Consider the following 22719-nt stretch of genomic DNA (forward strand, 5'->3'; position numbering starts at 1 on the left):
CCAGACTTTGACTGGGCTGAATTTGACTGTTTTGAGGGATGTTTTATCTTGCTGTTTGGAGGCTGAAGATGATCGATTTGCTGAGGGTCAAATCTGCCCTGTCGACCAGCGTTGACTTTTCTGGTTAAGGCTCTTTTACTGCTGTCTTAAATTATCAGATTTGTAAATTGTACTATCTCTCTCTCTGCTGAATTATTGAAAACTATAAGAAGAATTGATCAAGGGTTCCCCCACATTGGGGTTTGTCCCTAGTTGGTGCCACATCTTGTGTCCTCTTGTCTTGGCTTGTCTTCTGTTGTTTATGTTTATTTTCTATCTGCATTTTACTATCATGTTGATGTAATTGCTAATCTGAATATTGATACTTGGCTAATAAAGAAATTGAAGTAAAATTGCTCTAAAGCATAGAACATACCATTGTTGCCTAAAATTAACACTAGTAAATGAGACTAGAGACTTGATTAAGTTAATATAGCTTCAATGCTTTACGTTGGGCAAACCCTTTTATTCCTTTTGAGTAGATCGGGAGATACTTTAATAAATAGCCAAATTTAGACAGTGGAAATTGCTAGTAGAATTATGTGCAAAACTACAACTGTCCACCTCAAACTTCACCTATTTTATTGGCTGCAGGAAGTGGCCTTAATGTGAGCCAGACATCATCTGGGTGGGTAATTTTAGGTGGCACAATTTTTAAAATTTTAAATTTTAATAGAGGAAGAATTATGAAATACAATTCTGACTCATAAAAGCAGCTGATTCACAGAGAACTTTTGGTTAAGATGCGAAGACTGGAAGCTACATCTAGATTCTAGACAAACTAGTCTTTTTAGAAGGCTCAAACTTTTTTCACAGAAGCAGATCTAAATACAAAAACTTTTGGTAGCTGACATTTATCTCTCAGGCTCCTTGATCAGATTGATTCATAATTTCATATATTAGTTACCAGATTTGACTCGAGCCTATGTTAAATAATTATGAGATTAACAGTAATACATAGAATGAATAATCATGGAATTCGTAGATCAAATGGATAGATAACTAGAGAAGCTCCAAGATTGCTTGGGAGCAATGACTAGCTGCTAGCATCAAGTCAAGTTCTCTGTTGGCTTGTTTCAGAATTATCTGTTGAACTTTTTCTTCTTTTACTAATCTCTTTCTCATCAATAAAATCAATAAATGATCGCAGTATACGTGCACTATTTGATGGGAATGACTTGGAAACAGTAGACTCATCTCCAGTGTCTTTTTCCTGAAAGTGCTGGATAAATTGCCAGATTGCACGACCTAAAAATGCAACAAGGGAAGCAAACGATGCCACGCCAATGATCAAGAAAAGACCCCAAAAGCTTTTCAGGTGAAGCTGAGTCGAATCAACTTGATTGGCTTGTGAACCACAATTATTTTGACTCAACCATTTATCATGAATTCTCTGAAGCTCGCCGGTCTCTGAAAGGGTCAGGATTGCTGTTGAAAAATCAATCGCTAGCTGGGATCCTTTTCGGAAAGCCTGTTGAAGTGCCAAAAAAATCTTAGATCAGAACAACAGCTTAAGACATGAAAAACCCACATTATCATTTTGTGTCAAAACAATCATGGGAAAAATCTAAAGCTATGAAAGAATACTTACAAATCCCCATCCTCCTTTTTTGAATTCTGAACCAACAATTGTAAAATTGCATTGGGTTGATAAAAAGAATTGGACAACTGGTAATGTGTCAACAATTGCTCCTACACCTCCTTTACTTGGGGGTAGATTAAAATGCTTAGCATAATTTTCTGTACCATTTACAGGAACGAGCCTCGATTCAGCTATATTGAGTTGTAATAAATAGCTTTTAATATAAGATCCTTCAGGATATCCTATTGTTGTGTCACTTGCTATCAAACTGTCGAGTCCGGTAACTGTTGGTGAAAGCTGTTGTACTGTGAGAATTGAAGTCAAACTTGCAGTGTAACTTGAACTGATAATTAAAACAACAAATAGCCATACAATAAGCACAACTCGTCCAAGGTTGCTCCCAACATTTTCTCCTGCATCAGCTCAAATTATTTTTCATTAAGCTTTCCCAATATATAGACATACACCGGAATGGAGCTCACTATAAGACAGACATTAAACTAAATATGCCTAGTGTACACTACCTAGTAGCAACTAATCTTTGCCAAAATAACTTCTAGAAAATTGTTCACAAGTTGAAACAGCATAAAACTATAAAAAATTCCAGAAGCACATACATAGTATCATCTACACAGTACTGAAACATCTGAGAATCAATAATAAGTCTGAGAGGACAAATATACAGATATTTAATTTACTCACTCTGAGCATTAAACAATGTTGAGAAGCTGAACCTGCAGGGAAACATGATGAAAGGATATCAGTCGTCCCAACAGTTATGTAGAAAATTCAGCTTCCTTCTATCTCATTAACTCACTGGACCAGTTATCTAGAGAAAAACAGTATAATATATATCCTTAGAGACGTTCATTGAATGGCATTATATCCCAAGGAAACAGACTTCAAGAGAAAATAAATTAGAGGGATGATCACAATTCACCTGGTTTGTTTTTGGAGACAATGAAATCAGAACAACTCTAGAGTGCAAAATATATGATAAAAATTCACCATTACGTTCATAAAGACAATTAAGTGAAATCCATTATAACTTATTATATTCAAACAGAAGAATAAATTCCAAATAATAAATAACTTAAAATTTGACCGAAAAATATGTTAAACTAAATGTCAAGAATGAATACATACATACATACTATTTTGTTTTATTATATTTTACTTCCAGCTAAAAAAGTGGAAACATTTAATTTTGAAACTTGCAAAACATTCTGCATTGCAGATTAAATTTGCACTGGTTAAGATTTGACGAAATTTGAGTTTTTGAAAAATTTCACCAAACGCAGTGGCTAAGGAGGGATCCTGTCACTAAATCTATGAAGAGGCTTATATAATACAATATCTCTCTAGTAAGAAATGTCATATCACCCATGAGGCTTTAAACAAGACCTAGGTTATGAAATACATACTTCAACATGGAAAACAATCTCTTGTTAAAAAATAAATTAGAGGGAAACATCCAGTCAATTCCTTTTAACGCCTGATAGAAGATGGCTGTTTGATAAAATATCTAATTATGATAGGGTTTCGAGCAAGAGCCTAAGCTATGAAATACTTCACATAGATACTGTCTGATTTTGGTTTCCTTTCAATATTTAATTTTATACCATGCCAATTTCACTATGAGAGATACAGTAGAGAAGTGGAATCTTAAAAGCTGTATTACGAAATCTGAACATAGAGATTTATTTTCCATTATAATATTAGTCCCTTCATTTAATCTCAAATTATTAATCATAATCCATCTATATTTAATAGGAGATTGTGTTAGCTTTTGGGGTTCCTCCACAAGTAATTTACACCATGCTTGGAGGTGATTCATGAGATGTCAGGGCATGGTGTATGGATGACCCCTGGTTGCTCCATGATGGGAAGATACATTGAAATTGACTTGCTCATTGATTGCTAGAAATCATCTTGGCACTTACGTTCTTGGAGTGCTGGAGACCTATGGAGCTTGGTAACTTTTTTATGATGGCCACATGGAGAATGGTTGCTTGTGTGGGAGGACCATTCGCTTTGGAGTATTGGGCATCTTAGAGAAGGGTTTTGAACTTGTTGCCTCAAAATCTAGCAGGTCTTGTGAGGTGAGCTCAGAAGTTAAGAGCTAGACCAAACAACAACACTATGAGGTGTGGTCCACTATCACCACAACCGCTACCTCCATCTCTTCAATAGATGTTCACCACAAGAGGGGCTTCCCTACGTTAAGTCACCTTATGGATATATCAAGTCTAAGGCAAGGATAGGCTTAGGAGAGATACTCAACTTAAGAATAGGGCCCAACTAGTTCAAACAAGGCAATGTGTACCCTCCAAAAGGCCTATCTAGGGCGCAAAGTGTTAGTTTTTGGTAGCAACGGACAGGTGTTCTAGTCCCTTTGGTGTCTAAAAGGCTACGGAACACGAGACCTCCAAAATCGAGAAAAGATTTCGCAAGAAAAGCTAAGTTGCATTGAAACAAATACGGGAACGGATACAGATACGAGGTTTGAAATGGACGTGGCAAATTTTCAAAAAATCCAGATGCGATACGTTAAGGAAACGACATGTATATATATATATATATGAGGAAATAAAAGATGAATTCATATTTCATAATTGAGAAAGGATGAATAATTCATAATTGGTGTATTTGAAATTATCATCTTTTCTCAATTTTGAATTCATCTTTTAAATTGAATTTCCACATCTAATGATAAAACACAATGATATGGATGACTTGAAAATCATTATTACTATGTTATATTATACTATTACATGTATTTTAGATTTATTATGTTACAAGCAATCATGTATGTTATTGTTCGATTGTCGTGTATAGGAATTCAATGATTTATGTTTCAGTATTATACATTTAAATTTTAAATTTTTAGTATTTCAAGTCCCCTATGTCAAAGACCCTAACATCCCGTATGACCTTCCCTAGAATATGGGGTGTGGTCTCACACGTCCCTTAATCCCACATCCCAACGTCCCAAACAATTAGTGGAACATTGCTATATATCTTTTTTTAATAATGTGGTTAATAAAGGTCTCATTAAGCTCTTATCACTATTATATCATGATAATATACTTTGTTGTATGAAAGAAATAAATAGTCAAATCACGAGAAAATATATTTTCAAGTCATGAGGTGATTATGAAATCTTGTTAGGAAACCTAATTAGCTGACCCAACCATCGTTTCTTTCTAGTCATTGTCTATGACCCAAAAACTAACCCACCTAGATAGAAGTACTACTAATAAATATAAATATTACTAGAAATGCTCCACCGTTGCCGGATAATGTGCTACAACACTTGGACGATATGTATCAAGTCTCATTCAAAAAATGGAAATGTGTGTGTCCTAAACCTATACACATCGAGATCTGAAGCTCAAAAATGCTCCAAAATCTATACATCTAAAGAAGCCATGCCTCAGGTGCTCAATCTATGCTTGGGTACAACGGGTTGTAGAGTGTCTCAGTCTCTGGCAACGGGTCACGACGACACGACCTCCTCCAACAGTAGAATGAAATGCAAATAGGGTTTGCCAAGGTCAGGTGATAGGTTAAGAGGGGTCGAGCCCAACTTTTGGATTTTAACCAAATCATTCCCGACATTTGACTTTTATGGGTGGATCCATCTGGAAATGGATCTAATTTTTTTTACAAATGATTGAAACGTTTCAAAATTTTGATCTCGCATTTCCAAAACCCTTAAACGGCTAGGAAATGTTTCAACGACATTTCTATGGCGGATCATACCCAAGTAACTTAGAAGAAAAGCCTTAGAAACACCTCATTTAGATTAATTAGCCAATAATTAAATATTTCCTAAGTCTAACTTAGGAAAAGTGGTTAATTAAATCAAATTAATTGAGGGAAATCGATTTTTCTCTAGAGACTTCCGGAAAAGTGAGTTGATGGAGTCAAGATGATCTCAACCATCAATTGAGATGTGATCATGGTTGTTGGTTGCCCAACAGAAGATTATAAGAGCAAGTTGATGGGGTTTGGAGAAGATACACAAAAAACATTTGAGCAATTTGACTACCCAATGGTAGTGATTCAACAAGGGCACGATTGAAGCTAGGGAGACACCAACATCGAGGTATTCAGCAGTTAGAATTTCCAAAGAAATTCTCAGGAGGTTTTCCAGAGTTCCAGTGTCAGGAAAGGAGGTTGAGTTTCCCAGTAGGGAGGCCATATTCAACTAGTGCGAGTAGCCAGTTCCCTAGTGCAAGTTTTAGGAGAAATATATCACTTCCAGTTGCCGGGAGAGTTGTCGAAAGGAGGTGCAAATAGCTTCAGGAGGCAGAGGGAAGCAAAACGACTTGCAGAGAGGAGTCCCGAAGGTTGTGCGAATTTCCCAGAGGTTGCAGTGCGCATTCCTAACAGACAGTGCAAGTGCCAGAGAGGAGTGCAAGTGCCATAAAGGAGTGTGAGTGGCCAAGAGGAGGCTAGATCGATTTGCTGGAGGGAAAAGTGTTTTCCCAAATATTTTCCAGTGAGATAAAATTGTCGAAGCTTAACCAGAAAGGCAAGCAGTTGTAATTCTCTATTTTGTTGAAGATAATAATAAAACCCTCATCTTTTGCATTGGTTTTCCCTTCAAGGTTTTTGCAAGGACTATTGTCCAAAAATAACTATGTCAAAGTTATTGTGTGTGCGCATTATTTTCTCAGCTCTAGTATTTTATTTTCGCATCATTTTTATTTGTGAAGTTGGCAGTAGTGGATTGTTCGTTATTTGTCGTAAATTAAGTTATAGAAAACAAATAAACTGCATAAGTTAGGAGAATAATACCCAGTAGCTACAATTGTGGAAATTTCACACGTTATCAAAGCAGATTAGGTCAGATAAGTTCTAGAGCGAAGTTGGTGCATATCAGAGGGAGATATGAAGCACTGAAGAGTAGATCTACGCAGGGCAGTCAGGCATTGCGAATTTCAGACATACCAGTTCGATTTCCAGTCTAGGGTGGTGATCTAGAGGAAGTGTGATTTGTCTCAGTGAGCAGCAACAGGCAGTGAGGTTGCCGAAAAGTGTTTCTGAAGGCATTTTGAATTCTGTAGAGCAGATCTAGCGTAAAGGGTTTCCAAAAAAATGGTTTTGCAATATTAGATCAACGCAAGGCCTGGAAGAGAAAGCACACGAGGGTTTCATAACCTGGTTTATTAGTTTTAGTCGCTAAGAAAGACAGAACTTGGAGAATGTGTGTTGATTTTAAAGCTTTAAATAAAATCACCATTAAGAACAGGTATCCTCTTCCTAGAATCGATGATTTGCTTGATCAGTTAAAGAATGTTGTTTACTTTACAAAAGTGGAATTAAGAAGTGGTTATCATCAGATTCGTATTACAGAGAATGATATATGGAAAACTACATTTAAGACTAGATAGGGGCTTTATGAATGGTTACTTATGCCATTTGGTTTATGCAACACTCCAACAACTTTTATGAGAGTGATGAATGATGTTTTTCGTCTTTTTCTTGATAAGTTTGTCATAGTCTATCTGGATGATATTCTTATTTTCAGTTCAAGTTTGGAAGAACATGTAAAGCATGTTAAACAAGTTTTTGATGTGTTGCAAAAAGAGATTGTATCTCAAACTCCCTAAATGTGAATTTGGAAAAACTTCCTTAGTATTTCTTGGTTACATCGTTGGAGGTGGTCAACTTAAAATAGATCCAGCTAAAATTGATGTAATTATTAAGTGGCCAAGCCCTCAAAATGTGATGGAAGTTAGAAGTTTCTTGGGTTTTTAATTTTAGGTATGTTCTATGCTTAGAGCAATTTATTTAATATTCACAGTTAGGTCAATACCTTTTCTAGATTAGCAAACACATCAGCATTAAAGTAAACTGCAGATAGAACATAAACATAAATCACAGAAGACAAGCCAAGACAAGAGGACACAAGATGTGGCACTAGCCAGGGACAAACCCCAATGTGGGGAAACCCTTGATCAATTCTTCTTATATGTTCTTCAATAGTTCAGCACAGAGAGAGATAGTACATTTACAACAGAAGTCAACACTTTGACTTATCTAGATAAGAGCATAGATCATCTCTAAGAAGATGATACATGAGATCAGTTGAAGACATGTTGCTTCAACTGATTCTCCAAGGTGACTCCTTCACCTATCGTTGTGCTTCATTTCGTCATCATGCTGCACCTCACCGCGCTGCACCATGTTGCACCCATCATCACTATGCTGCATCTCATCACGCTTCATTAATCATGACTATACCCATCACTGTATTGCATTATGTGCCACTGCTGCACCATGTTGCCATACTGACCTATGTGTTGGCTACATCTTGGTTGCTTGTTGTCCCTTGCTTGCTTGTTGTCCCTAGCATGTTTGTTGTCCTTAGCATGCTTGTTGTTGCATGCTAGCTGTCCCTTGCATACTAGTTGTAACATTGCATACTTGGTGTATTTGCTGCTAAGTACCATACAACTGTCCCAATGTTTGTTAGTTTTCCCTTGCATGCTGCTCTTCTTCGGAGACAGATGCTCTGGCTGTTCCAGCAGTTCCCAGCAGTTCCGGCAATTCCAACTGTTCCCGGCAGTTCCGGCTATTCCTGGCAGTTCCCAACAGTTCCGACTTCTGCCCTTTGCGTCAGCGTTCCCGGCTATTCCGGCAGTTTCGGCTATTCTCGGCGGTTCCAGCTTTTCCTAGTAGTTCCGACAGTTCCTAGCAATTCTGGTTACTCCCGGCAGTTTTGGCTATTCCGGATAGTTCCGGCACTTCCGGCTTTTCCCAACAGTTCTTGGCAGTTCCAGCTATTCCCGGCAGTTTCGGCTCTTCCCGACAGCTCCGACAGTTCCCGGCAGTTATGGCAATTCCCGACAGTTCTAGCAATTCCGACAATTCCCGACAGTTTCAGCAGTTCCGGCTTTTCCCGGCAGTTCCAACAGTTCCTGTCAATTCCGGCTTATTCTCGGCAATTCCGACTTTTCCCGGCAGTTCTGGCTTCTGCCCTCTGCGTCAGCTTTCCCAGCTGTTCCGGCAGTTCCAACTATTCCCGGCAGTTCCGGCTTCTGCCCTTTGGATTAGGGCAGCGTTATCCCTTAGGATCTCTCCTCCTACTAAAACCCAAGGACAAGTAGAGAGGAAGAGATCCCAAGTGTTTTTAAATGACTTGAAGGCCACATCTATTTATACTAAAACGTTAAGCACAAGTGGGTTTATTTGGTTGTTGGCCAACCTTGACGAATTGTCCCATAACACAAATAAATTCATATCTCCATGAATACTTATCAGAATCGGATGATCTTTAGATCAATCCTACACCTCTCGATGAGAGGGATCCAAGAAAATAATCAACTTCCATTAATAAGATGACCCACATGGAGTTTGGCCCTACCTGCCAATTTTAACACTCCCTCTCAACTAGGGAGAACTCCATCCGTTGATCCATATGTCCGACTGTACTATCTCTTCCATCAGTGCCTTGCACTGCTTTGCTCTACTGATCTCTGCTCTGTTGAACCATGAAGAAGAAGAATTGATCAAGAATGTCTCATGCCATTCTCTACTAACCCGAAGTCAGTTTCATCTGAAGAGAGAGTGTCACATCACTCTTACTAGCCCGAAGTCAGTTTTATTGATCCTAGATCAATATCACAAGAGAGTGTCTCAAACCACTCATACTGATCCCAAATCAGTTTCATTGATCCTAGATCAATGGAAGTCATCCTAGCATAGGGAGTACAGTAGATACATCGATGCGTCCATCGATAGTACTACTATGGTCCCTAACCCCATTTCCCTGCTCATTGATCAGATGAGAGGTACTTCCGATGAATCCCAAACTGCATGGGTAGGATGCCTTGACAGGAGAACTAATCATCCTGCCCACAGGAGAATGAATCATCCTGCACCACAATCACCACGGGAGAACTAATCATCCCGGCCCACAGGAGAACTAATCATCCTGTTTCACAGTTGCCACGGGAGAACTAATCATCCCAACCCACAGGAGAACTAATCATCCTGTTCCACAGTTGCCATGGGAGAACTAATCATCCCGGCCCACAGGAGAACTAATCATCATATTCCACAGTTCTCACGGGAGAACTAATCATCCCGGCCCACAGGAGAACTAATCATCCTGTTCCACAGTCGCCATGGGGTACCACAAGGGAAGGTTGAACCTGTCATCTTGTACATAGCGCACCACCAGAGGAGGGTGAGGCGCTTTGTGGTCGTATGTTGCTCCAGTAAGTACCCCAAGCCTCACAAAGCTCCCAGAGCTCAATGCATGCAACATGCAGGACCCTTATAAGAAGGTCTCTCAACGACTCCAAGTCGTTCGGGAAAGTCACAGATTTGACCTTTCCCCGAGGCTTTGACAAAATGTCTATGACCTGTACATCAGTCTCAATGCGATGGAGCCTCCTCGCTCATCGAATTACCATATCCCAGATAAGACAGTATCTGATGTCTATCTGTTGGAGCAATCATCGAATACTGGATTCCTCAATAATCGAATCCCCCCTCTTGTCACAGAGAATCACAGTGGTATTCATCATGTGTACAAACAACTCACTTAAGAGCTTCTGCAACCATGCAGCATCACACGAGATCATGCTCGTACCTATGTATTCGGTCTCGGCAGTGCTTATAGCAACCGACTTCTGCTTCCTGCTCATCCATGATATCGAAGCAGAAATCCAAAGAGAACCAGCACTGAGAAGTGCTCTAGTGATCTTCCACACTGCCTGCCCAGTCAGCATTCGAATAATCATGCAGTTTCATATTTCTGGCAGTGTATCTCAATCCATGAGAGATTGTGCCCCGAAGATAACGCAGAAGATACTTGGCACCAATCTAGTGAGGCTCAACCAAATATGAGCTCACCATGCTAACTTCAAAACATATGTTCGGACGAAAGTTCACCAAGAACATCAACGCGAATGAATTTTTGAAACTCAGAGGCATTTCCCAAATCTAGTCCGACATCACTACCATATAACTTCTGAAAGTTAAGATCCTCGAGGTAGTCACAGGCTTACAGTTCATCATTCCACATCCAGAATCCAACTCCCTCTTACTTCTGCAAATGAGAGGGTTTGCACCTGTCAGAAATAGGTCATCCTCATAAGGTGTCTGTATGAGAGGTATATCATCCACAACCTTCGAGTAATGGTTTGGATCGGTTTCACTCCTAGTTAATCTCAGCTTCATCAGACAGCTATCAATCCTCTCGTACTACGCCCGGGATGTTTTGCTTCAAGCCATAGAGGGCTTTCTTCCATCTGTATACATGAGATTCCCTATCATGAATCTCAAACTTGGGTTGTTCCAAACCTATAGACCTGCTGCATGAGGGGAATGGTCCCTTATAAGATTTTCCTTCGGTACATCTCAGACATGTACCTTCATGCTCTTCTTGAATTTAGGCATCCCTATCACCATCTGACTCACATCGGGTAGGGCCCCAAAGGTAGACCTCCGGTGTTATAGATGTGATATGTCAATTGACATGATCCCTAATGGACCATCGTGCAACTTGATACAAATTGCCAACCCTGAACCCATGAGAAAAAGCATCTTTGAAAATTCTATTTTTTAACACGTACCTTTCCATCAATGAATGCCACCCTGAAACCTTTGACTTCCATTTTCGAGATGGACACCAGGTTCTTGCGATTACGTACATAAAAGAGATTCTTGTAAATGAATAGAGTTACCCTCATTCAATTGAGGGTTCACATTCCCTACACCCTTTACGGGATAGGTGGCATCGAGTACAAGTATAATCCCACGGTTGTTTCCGTCTCTACCAAATTCGAGAGAGCACCCTTCTATCTGATGAGGTGCCTTGAAGCACTACGATCAATAAGCCAGATTCCCAAAAAATCTGAAGGAGAGGGCCAATACAAGATAACGCTTCTTTATCTTATCAAAAACAACATTTGATTCTTCATACCTGGGGTTCCTTCCTTTCTTTGAAAAGTCGGTCACTTCCTTGATGACTCGCATTACCTGTCATTCCTTTGATCATTGAAGATGTCCCTGGAATGATAGTTATCTTCATCAAGAGATGTGTCTCTGCCATTCGGACACTCCTTCGCATAATGGCCGAACTTATTGCAACCAAGGCATCTACCTTTCCTTCCACCCTTAGATCTACACTTCCCAATGAAGTGATCTTTAGGTAGGCCATCAGAAACTTCCGTTGCGCCATTCTGATAATATTCTCTGCTTCGACTTCACCCTTGGTGAATTTGAAGAGGGATGAGGAATCCATTGATCCTTTTTTTTCCCAACTGTCTTTGGTGATTGCTCTTTCACTCTTGCTTGGGCATTCCCTTCACCTTAGTTCTAATACCATGTTAATTTTAGGTATGTTCTATGCTTAGAGCAATTTATTTCAGTTTTCACAGTTAGCTCAATATCTTTTCCAATTTAGCAATCACATCAACATTAAAATAAACTGCAGATAGAACATAAACATAAATTGCAGAAGACAACCCAAGACAAGAGGACACAAGATGTGGTGCTAGCCAGAGACAAACCCCAATGTGGGGAAACCCTTGATCAATTCTTCTTATATGTTCTTCAATAGTTCAGCAGAGAGAGAGAGATAGTACGTTTATAACAAAGGTCAACACTTTGACTTATCTAGATAAGAGCATAGATCATCTCTAAAAAGATGATACATGAGATCAGTTGAAGACATGTTGCTTCAACTGATTCTCCAAGGTGACTCCTTCACCTATCGTTGTGCTGCATTTCGTCATTATGTTGCACCTCACCGCGCTGCACCATGTTGCACCCATCATCACTATGCTGCATCTCATCACGCTTCATTAATCATGACTATACCCATCACTGTATTGCATTATGTGCCATTGCTGCACCATGTTGCCATACTAACCTATGTGTTGGCTACATCTTGGTTGCTTGTTGTCCCTTGCTTGCTTGTTGTCCCTAGCATGCTTGTTGTTGCATGCTCACTGTCCCTTGCATGCTAGCTGTAATATTGCATGCTTGGTGTATTTGTTGTTAAGTACCATACCACTGTCCCAATGTTAGTTAGTTGTCCCTTGCACGTTGCTCTCCTTCGGAGACAGATGCTTTGGCTGTTTCGACAGTTCCCGATAGTTCCAGCAGTTCCGGGAATTTCGGCTGTTCTCGGCAGTTCTGGCAGTTCCGGCTATTCCCGACAGTTCCGGCAGTTCCGGTAGTTCCCGGTAGTTCTGGCTTCTGCCCTCTGCGTCAGCTTTCCCGACTGTTCCGGCAGTTCCCAACAATTCCAGCTATTCCTGGCAGTTCCGATTTTTCCTAGCAGTTCCGACAGTTCCTGGCAGTTCCGTCTATTCCTGGCAGTTCCAGCAGTTCCGGCTTTTCCCGGCAGTTCTGACAATTCCCGGCAGATTCAGCAATTCCGGCTATTCCAGACAGTTCCGACAGTTTCAGCTTTTCTCGGCAGTTCCCGCAGTTCCTAGCAGTTCCAGCTATTCCCGGCAGTTCCGGCAGTTTCGGCAATTCTCTGTTGGGTAAGCCGGATTTGGCAACCAAATTGTACTCTGAAATTGCTTAATAAGAAAACCCTCAGATAGCTACATCAGTTTTCCCGCATTGGGTTTTTCCGGGGACATTGGTCAAAAAATAACGGTGTCATTTTGTGTGCTTGTATCTGTTTCCTTTAGTTAATGATCTGTAATATGTTGAGCATGCACTAGTGTTTATTTTGAGTATTTACATTGTAAATAACTTGTTAAGTAACATAACAAGTAGGAAGGAATAAATTAGTAAAGTGCATGGAGGGTTTCTCACTGGTAGACTTAGAAACTTCAACATGGTATCAAAGGGTGGTTGCAAATCATAGGAGACTGAGGACATCAGCTGAGCGGAGCAATAGCAGCAGAAAACAATTGTCTCGAGTGACAGATGTTGTTCCTAGCAGAGCATCAACAAGGGAAGGGTGACGCAATGCCTGCATCATCAAGGGTGAGCCAGGAAGAGGCAGCGCAGAGGCCAAGGGAGGCAAAGGAAGGCTCACGCAAAGGGCCAGAGGGCTGTGATGCAATTGGCTGAGGAGGCCAAGTTGCTGGTGTCGGGATTGCGCAGAACCTAGGAGCTCTCACCTTCATGTCGCTGGGGTTTAGGAGGCTGTGGGAAAGTTGCAGAGTGGAGCTGGTGGGGTACTGTAGTCAGAACAGTACCTAACAGGGCAAGGTCAAGGTAGAGGGAGTTGTTGCCAAGGCGGATTTCTAGCAAAGGAATCCGGATCAGTGTTTTTGTTGCACAGACGAACAGAGAAGGGCAACTTGATGTTGGCAGAAGGATTTCCAGGTGGGAAATCGAGACTCAGAGAGAGTCCAAAAGAGAACTTCCAGACGAGAAGCAGAGAGACTCAGCAGGAGTCGAACCGAGAACTTCCAAACGAGAAGTGAAGAGACTCAGCAGGAGTCGAACCGAGAACTTCCAGGCAAGGAGTAGAGAGACTCAACAAGATTCGAACCGAGAACTTCCAGACCGAAAGTGGAGAGACTCAGCAGGAGTCGAACCGAGAACTTCTAGGTAGGAAGTAGAGAGACTCAACAAGATTCGAACAAAGAACTTCCAGACGGGAAGTAGACTCAGCAGGAGTTGAACAGAGAACTTCCAGACGGGAAGTAGACTCAACAGGAGTCAAACAGAGAACTTCCAGGCGGGAAGTAGAGAGACTCGGAGGAGTCAACAAGAAGAGCAGAGAGATGGCCATGAATGGGTTGAGGGATCAGGACAGGTTGTATGAGGCATCCAACTTTGTCATCTGGAAGGCCAAGATCCTTTCTATTCTGCGTGCCATGAGTGCACACACACCACTTCAGAAGAAGTGGGGAGACATCGAGCTGTAGTCAAGCGGACTACAGGCAATGAGAGGCAGGATTCTCGAGGTACCCAGTCTCTTGGATTAGACCTTGCTACGAGAGCCCAGAAGAGGAGTAGCAGGACTGGCTGAGTCAAGTAGAGATGGATGCAAATGGAGCGGCAAAGAGAGCTACAGTGCAGGAGTCTCAAGACAGCGCAGAGCTAACAGGTTGTAGCAGTGCAAGAGGCACAGGAGTGTTGCACCAGTGCAGGAAGGCACAGCGAGGTGTGCAACAATGCGAGATGCAGGGAGTTATTGCAGTAGCGCAGAGGTCAGAGAGGGAGCACGTGTCAGTGGTAGAGGGAGCTTCAGCATCGGAGGGTCTTTCTAGCCCAACAGGGAGGTCAGTTGGGAGATTAGTTACTTACTTCTCAGTAACTGAGTTGCAATGCAGCAGTGGGCAACACGATGCAGCATGATGAGAGGAGGTGCAGTGCGGATGTAGTGCTAGGAGAAAGGACCAGCAGCAGCATGGATGCAGAGGGAGCTGTCGTACAGATGCAACAGTGGCAGTGGCAGAACCATGGGCAACAGTACAGAAGGCAGCAGTGCAGAGGATATTGGGCTGGAAGGCCTAGCATCAGCACGAGTACCGATGTCGGATGATCAGAGTAATACTCATTGAGGAGTATTGCTAGAGCACAGTCCTCGCTAAGAGGGAGTGTTGATTTGGGGTAGCATCAGATGTGCTCTAGCCATGAAATTTGGTGGAGAGGTTGGGGCACATGAGATCTCCAATACCCAAAAAGGGTTTGGGCAGATTCTAAACAGATCAGGAGATATTAAAATAATTAATATTTTTAATGGATATTAATGTGTATTAATATGAATCTGCATTAGAATGGTCCAAAAGAGATGGATCAAGCCAAATCTAATCTTAGTCGTTGATTAGGGACTTAATCTCGGCCGTTGAGATGTCAACAGGAAAAGTATAAGAGGAGGCTTGAGGGTCACTTGGAGAGCACACCAGATGATCAGTCATTCTATTCTCTAGAGCGGGGTTTGCTAAGAGAAAGAATCAGTGATCGAGAGAGCAGCTGAGGGGCATTGATTACAGAGAAACAGAGAAGGCAGAGATTGAGCCGGGAGAGCAGCGCAGCAACCAAGGAGGGTGACGCAGAGCCAGCAAGGGTTCACGCAGGGCCACGCAAAGACAGCCAAGTGTTGCGCAGAGCACCAGAGGGGCCAGCGCAGCTGACGCAGAGGCTAGAATGGCTGACACAGGGCCTCCTGGGCTGACGCAGGGCCAGCGTGAGACAGAGAGGGGCTAGCGTAGTCCAGATTGAGCAGACACTGGGGTTGCAACTGCAAAGATTGAACAGGAGGAGGAGTTTGCCCATACAACCAAGATACCTCCAGGAGGGAGGTGGGGCTGATATAGAACTGTAGTCTGATAAAGCTACAGATGGGCAGGATCCTTGAGGAGCCCACCTCTTGGATCATCACCTTGCTACGGGAGCCCATGATCAGTAGTAGCGGGATGGAGGAGTTTTCAGTTGGTGCCATGGAGTGTTGATTCGACAGATGCAGTGGTTAGTAGCGCTAGAATGTGAGTAGCGCAGAGCCAAGAGGAAGCAGTACATGGAGGCACAGTGCAGAGCTTCAGTAGCGCAATGGCTTCAAAAGATAGTGTGGGACTAGCAAGAGTCAGACTTTCAGCAGCGAGGTGTATTCGTTGGATACTTGTCCAGTTTTGGGTGTTTCCAGTTGCTCCTCTCAGCAAATAAGTTGTAGTACGGATGCAGTGTTAGCAGTGGCAATGCTAGCAGCATAGCAGATGCAGCATTTGAGAGGGAGCTGCAGTATAGATGTAGAATTGACAATTGCAGTGTCAAAGGCAGTAGTACAGTAGCAATAGCAATGCAGTAGTTGGTGGACAACATGTCAGACATCAGTAGCCCAGACGACGATGCTTCAGAGTCAGAGCAGTATGCAATAGCAGTGTATTGCTAGAGCACATTCCTCACTAAGAGGGAGTGTTGATTTGGGGTAGCATCGGATGTGCTCTAAGCCTCAAATTTTGCAGGGAGGCTTGGGAACATGTATTCCAAAGAAATCATAAAGCGTTTTGGGAAATTCCAGCCGAAATTGATCTTATTAAAATAATTAATATTTTTAATGGGGTTCCTAAGTCTAAACTTAAGAAAATTAAAATATTAATGGGTATTAATCTAATCAGGGGTGAAACTTTTAGAAAAAGGCATAGATCAAGCCAAAACGATCTGAGCCTTTGATTATGATTTAATCTAGGCAGTTGGTTGTCCAACAAAAAGATATAAGAAGGGGCTTGAGGGTCATTTGGAAAACACACAAAGATTGAGAAAATCGATTTTATGAAGTGAGAAGATCTCAGGAGGAAAAATCGATTGAGGAGATCACTTGCAGTTGAGGGGCAAGGATAGCAGCTTCCGGAGAGAGAGATTCTCAGCCGGAGCTACATCAACAGAGAGAGGCAGTGAGTGATCCAGAAGCCTTGATGCAGAGGCTGACGCAGGGCCAGAAGGGCCATGCAGAAGTAGAGCAAAGGGAGAGAAAGGAGTCTGAAATTTGTAGAGGAATTCGATTTTCAAAAGCCAAGAGCCGGGGTGTGAGACCAGGAGGCAGAAATCGAATTTCTTGGGCAGTAGATCGACCAGCCAGAGAAGTGACGCAGCACCCAGAGAGCTTGATGTTGGGCTGACGTAGACACTACACAGAGGCAACCAAAAAATCCTGGGGGCAGTCAATTTGGGGCTGGATCAGCCAAGATTTCTCAGTGATTGTGTGAGGTAAAACTCACAAAGCTTTTGCCAGTATTTCTCTTTGTAACTGAATAACCCTGTGAGGTATTCAGTGATGTATTCAGATTTTGCTACTGCTTAATAATAATAAACCCTCAGAGTTGTTGCACCGGTTTTCCCGCATTGGGTTTTTCTGGTGACTTTTGTCCAAAATTCACTGTCCTATGTGTTTCTATTTTCCTTGCTCAGTTTCTATGTTTCAGAAACATATTTAATTGGTGTAGGCTGCTTCAGTAATTTACTTCAATGTTTCATGAAAAAATCTAAAATAAGATTGTAATATAATTTACAATCTAGGTGAAGTAGATTCAGCTGGTTGTAGTAGGATTCCTGAGACTGTTAGATTCTAGGAATTTTCACACTGACTCTGCTGAACTGCTGTCAACACTGCATCTGCACTGTAACTCCCTCTCATCTGTTGTTGTTGCAACTACAACATCTACAACTGAAAAGCATCCTAAATACTGAATCAGTTATGATCAGCATGATGCATCTATCTCCTGAGTCCTGACTGCTACTAGCTATTAAGCTGTCACTGAGGAATTTGCACTACTGCTAACTCTGTACTATGCCAATTGCACTGTTGCCACTGCACTCTCCAACATCTGGCTGCTACTAGTCTGCAACTATCACTGTGGAATAGATTGCATCAACTGCCACTGATCCATCCTGCTACTGACTACTGCGAGCCCCCGTAGCAAGGTATTGATCCAAGAGGTGGACTCCTCAAGGATCGTGCCCATCTGTAACGCTCTGGGGCTGCAACACCAAGTCACCCCCCTTCACTCCTGGGGTTATATCAACAAACATCGCGAAGTATTCGGGTAACCTGGAGAAAAGCCTATCGATCTTTGCGTGGGCTACCACCTGGTCCTACTTCTCCTCTTTTTCCTTCTTCCAGAGAGGACAGTGGGTACTGTAGTGGCCAAACTCACCACACTTGAATCACATGACCTCTGACAGGTCCTTCTTCTTCCTCTGCTCTCCCTGTCCCTGACTTGGACCCTTCGATGCAAGGGCCACATTCTCCTCCTCCTTCACCTGCTTCGATCCGCTGCTACCACTAATGGAGCTCTCCAATAGAGCTCGTCTCAACTCCTGCTGCAAATCGGCCCCCAACTTGTCCCACCTTGGAAAGGTATCTTTGCCCAAAATACTTTGGACGAATACCTATCACTCCTCGGAGACACTGTTTAGTGCCAATCGCACTAGCTCTGTGGGTTGAGGCGCAACCACGCAACCCCAACAGCGGACAACTGGTCTCAAACCTCCTGAATCCTGGTGAGGAAGGAGTCTATGCCTTCCCCCTTCTGCATCCGGATGAGCCTCTACTTCTCTTCTAAGTACATATTTTGTTGCTCGGAAGTTCCCTAGTACAGCATGGAAAGTGCATCCCGCATCTCTTTAGTCATTCCCTTGGCCGCTATGTGTGATACAACACGATCCCGGACACCATCTAGGATTAATCTCTTTACCCGCACCACCTCCTTTCTGTACTCCTTTAGCTGATTTGCATCCGTGGGAACTGCTACCACTGCATCAATATATGTCTTTAAGCCATATTCATCTAGAAGGAAGGACATCCGTGCCTTCCAGATGACAAAGTTGGAGGCTCGATCCAACCTGTCCTGATCACGAAGTCTAGCAGTGGCCATCTCAACAAATGTCGAAAATATCCTCTTCCCTTCTACTCAACTGCTTCTAGGCTATTCACACTTCCTTCTGGAGTGAGAAACTCTGCTTGCAACGACTGCTGATCTGCAAGGGAAATCGAACTTCTTGAGACTAGATGTTCCCTAAGGAAAATTTTCCCTCAGTGTGTACTCTTCTTCCACCCGAAACTAGCTCTGCTATAGCAAATTGTTGCAAAACTACTGTGTCCTGCTAGAGATCTACTCTGCGAAAATACTGGGCTTCTCCCTCTGCCTCTGGAATCCCTCGATTTGGAGAGATCGAATTTTTATGTCCCTCACACAGAAAAATCAAATGTCCTCACAAAACTCAACCTCTCTGCAAAGTGACTGCGCTGCTTTTAGGGTTTTGATTTGCTGCCCACACTGAACAATGAAACTCCTTTTGTCTTCGCTACTAAGCTCTCCGGCTAATAAACTGTTGTTTGATACCCTATGAAAATTCGGAAACCCGAACCCTATTGCAACAACTGTAAATTATTCTCCTCATTGTTCATTAAATTAAACAATTTAATTACTGTTTCCTACAGCAAATACTGAATAACTCACACTGCAATCTACATAAATAAAACTGTGGAAGAATAAACATTAGAAGAAATGCTAGCACGCGCACATAAATTTACACAGTTATTTTTGGAGTAATGTCATCAGAAAAACCTAACTTGGGAAAATTGGTGCAACAATGAGGGTTTATTTTATAATGCAGCAGTGAATCTGAGTACATCTATGGATGCCCAACTGGCAATCCACACAAAAAGAAAATCTGAGCGAAATACTGAAGGGAATTACCCTTCTCTCATAGGCAATCTCTGGATGGACTTTCCATATCAAAAACTCGGCCTCCTGGAGCATTGCGTCAACCTCTGCGCTGCTCTGCGCAGTTGGCTAGACGACTTGCTTAAGACTAGGCTCTCATGAAGACATTCTACCTCTAGATGTTGAGAAAATCGTCTCTTTGACCCTCTAGGACTCCTTCTCGACCTCTGGAACTGAGAATACTTTTTCTTCTCTCCAAATCGATATACTTGGCTGAAGCATTGCGGAGTCCCTCAGCACTACCTCTCTGGGATAATTCGACTCACTTGTTGCTGCCTCTCCGGATCTGGAAAATCTTTCCTCTGGATCACTGTCCCTGCCCCTCACTCACTGCTTTGATCTCTGTCTCTCTCCGGCAACTGACTATTGCTACTCTGGAAATCGATCTGCCAAGAAATCGAAGCAATTCGTAAGGGGCAGGCACTGCTTAAGTGTCTTCTCCAAGTGCCCATCGACTTCTTCTTATAATCCTCTGTTGGGACTCCAACAACCAAGATTAAATCTTAATCAATGGCTAGGATTAACTTGAAATCGATCTGTGTGAGTTTCTAGAACATTGACACTTTGACTTAATCAATTCTGATTAATTAACCAAATTCCCTAATTTTAGATTTAGGAAGTATTTAAAAACTGGCCAATAATTTAATTAAGTCATTTCTAGGTGGAATTTCCATAAACGATTTTTGGGTTTTGGAGATCTCTTGTATTCTAGCCTCTCTGCAAAATTTCAAGGCTAAAACACATCCGATGCTACAAAAACTAACAAAGAAAAGAGGAATCTGGATTCTAGATGGTCGATGCTAGAATAATTAATCATTGATGTACAATGGGTGCCATATCTATCCTGATTTATGTAAAAACATGCATGTTTTCATGTCTGTAAAAATTTCAATCTATCACAACAACTGAAAAATATTTTCCTAATTGTTAATTTATTCACAGTTTGCTATGGCAAATACCAAATAATTCACACTGTGATTTTCAAAAACAAATATTGCAGAAGAAAATAGCGCTAGAATCTGAGAAAATCTAACACACACATAAAATTTACACAGTTATTTTTGGACAAATGTCCCCGGAAAAACCCAACTTGGGAAAATCGGTGCAACAATTGAGGGTTTCATTATTATGCAGCAACGAAATTTGATTACAATCTGTGAATGCCCAATTGGCAATCCAAACAACAAGAAAATATGGCCAAAATTATCTAAGGAAATTTTCCTTCTCCACAAGAAATCCCAACACAACTCTACCTCAGAAAACTCGTCCTCCTAGACCCTCTACGTCAGCTTCTGCGTAGAGCTTGCGTAGACCCTTGGACGTCTAGCCTGGAACTACCTCTGAAGAAGTCATTTTCTCTGTCTCTACTAAGGAAACTGATTCTCTAGCCCTTTGGAAAACTTACCCAACCTCTGGAAATCCTCTGCGCTACCTTGCTGGGAGTAACTCGGCCTCTTGCCACTACCTCTCTGAATCTGGGAAACTTCCTCTGGATCACTGTCTTTGCCCCTCACTGACTTTGCTTTCTCACTGAAGCTCGAACTCTCTGGCAACTAATTGCTGCTACTCTGGAAAATCAAATTCTCCAAGTGTCTCTGGTGTATTATCCAAGTGCCCATCAACTTCATCTTATAATCCTCTGTTGGAGCATCAACGGCCAAGATTAAAACTTAATCAAGGGCTAGGATCATCTTGATGTCAATCCGTGTGAGTTTCTAGACTATTCTCACCTTGACTTAATTAATTTTGATTAATTAACTAGTTTTCCTAAGTTTAGACTTAAGAAACATTAAAAAATAGGTTAATAATCTAATTAAGTCATCTCTATGTGGAATTTCCAGAAATGATTTATGGGTTTTGGAGGTCTCATGCATTTTAGGCTCTCCACCAAATTTTGTGGCTAGAACAGATCCGATCCTACAAAAACTCACAATATCTTCTACAACTAATTTGGTATTTTGGATTTTTTTAAATATAAATGTTGATATATATATATTCAAAAAAAACATCCAATATATATATATATATATAGACCCTTCACTTCCTAGATTTTTGGGAGACGACGCTTTTGCGGATCCACTTCCAAAAACCATCCCCGCTTCGTGCAACATTGGTCACATCATCTAGCACAACTCAAGGAATCAAGTGAGATCAATCCATCATATATACAAGAGTTAATGTAACATAAGAAGTGAAACATATTTAATGCATAAGCCACATAAGTAGATCACATTAGATTTCTTCTTCAAACTTCACACTCGCTTATGACCTATACAAGTTGCCAGATTTAAGTCTAGGAAGGTTATTAACTACCCCTATCAAGTGCTTTCAAATGATAGTGAAAGAGGAAACCTCAGGAGGTGGGGGGGAACAGTCCCTAGGCCGACCCTTCAATTGGTAGTTGGATGTGATAAGATGATATGATAAAGGGGTGGACTTCATAAGTGGTGTCATAGTATTATACATGGGTTATGCATGACCACCATCCTTGAGAGCCTTTATAGAGGGAGCACTTGTATTACCTGAGTTACCCTTTCCTCGGCACTGATTTTTCCACCCCTTAGCCTCTTTGCTTTGATTACCTTGTTTTGCAAGATTCATTGCTTTTCTTTTTTGAAACCCCCTTTTACTATGGGAAGTTCATTGCTCATAGGGATTGGGATATTCTTTAAGTCCCTTATATTTTGATAGATCATGATAATGCATGGGACTGGTGTGATGGCCTTACATGAGGGAGTAGAGCTCAAGGTAACTTGGCTTTTATTCATAATTCATACCTTTCCATTATTTTGCATTTTACAGTTGGCAGATGCTCTTATATTCTTTCATTTTGTAGCTGCATCAACCTCTGGGCATTTCCAAGCCCCTTCTCATAGGATTGCGGTAAATATCTTCCTTCCATCACCAATATTTGCAGAACAATCTGCCTTT

General features: G+C 41.7%; 1 protein-coding gene across 3 annotated transcripts in view; it reads right to left on the reverse strand.

The window, feature by feature from the left end:
- Positions 1-809: 809 nt before the first annotated feature.
- The window catches only part of LOC149198715 (glutamate receptor 3.1-like), a 127804-nt gene continuing 105894 nt past the window's right edge, over positions 810-22719 (reverse strand). For all 3 annotated transcript variants that reach the window (XM_089402128.1, XM_089402129.1, XM_089402130.1), the window contains 3 exons: positions 2324-2355; positions 1631-2034; positions 810-1510 (listed from right to left, as the gene is read on the reverse strand). In XM_089402128.1, coding sequence (XP_089258254.1) covers positions 1094-1510; positions 1631-2034; positions 2324-2355 — 853 coding nt within the window. In that variant the 3' untranslated portion in view covers positions 810-1093. The remainder of the gene's footprint in view (positions 1511-1630; positions 2035-2323; positions 2356-22719) is intronic.

This window comes from Pinus tabuliformis, chromosome 2_1 (genome assembly GCF_031772625.1).
Source record: "Pinus tabuliformis cultivar Carrire ecotype Pingquan chromosome 2_1, CPIR1, whole genome shotgun sequence".
Classification (NCBI taxonomy): Eukaryota; Viridiplantae; Streptophyta; class Pinopsida; order Pinales; family Pinaceae; genus Pinus; species Pinus tabuliformis.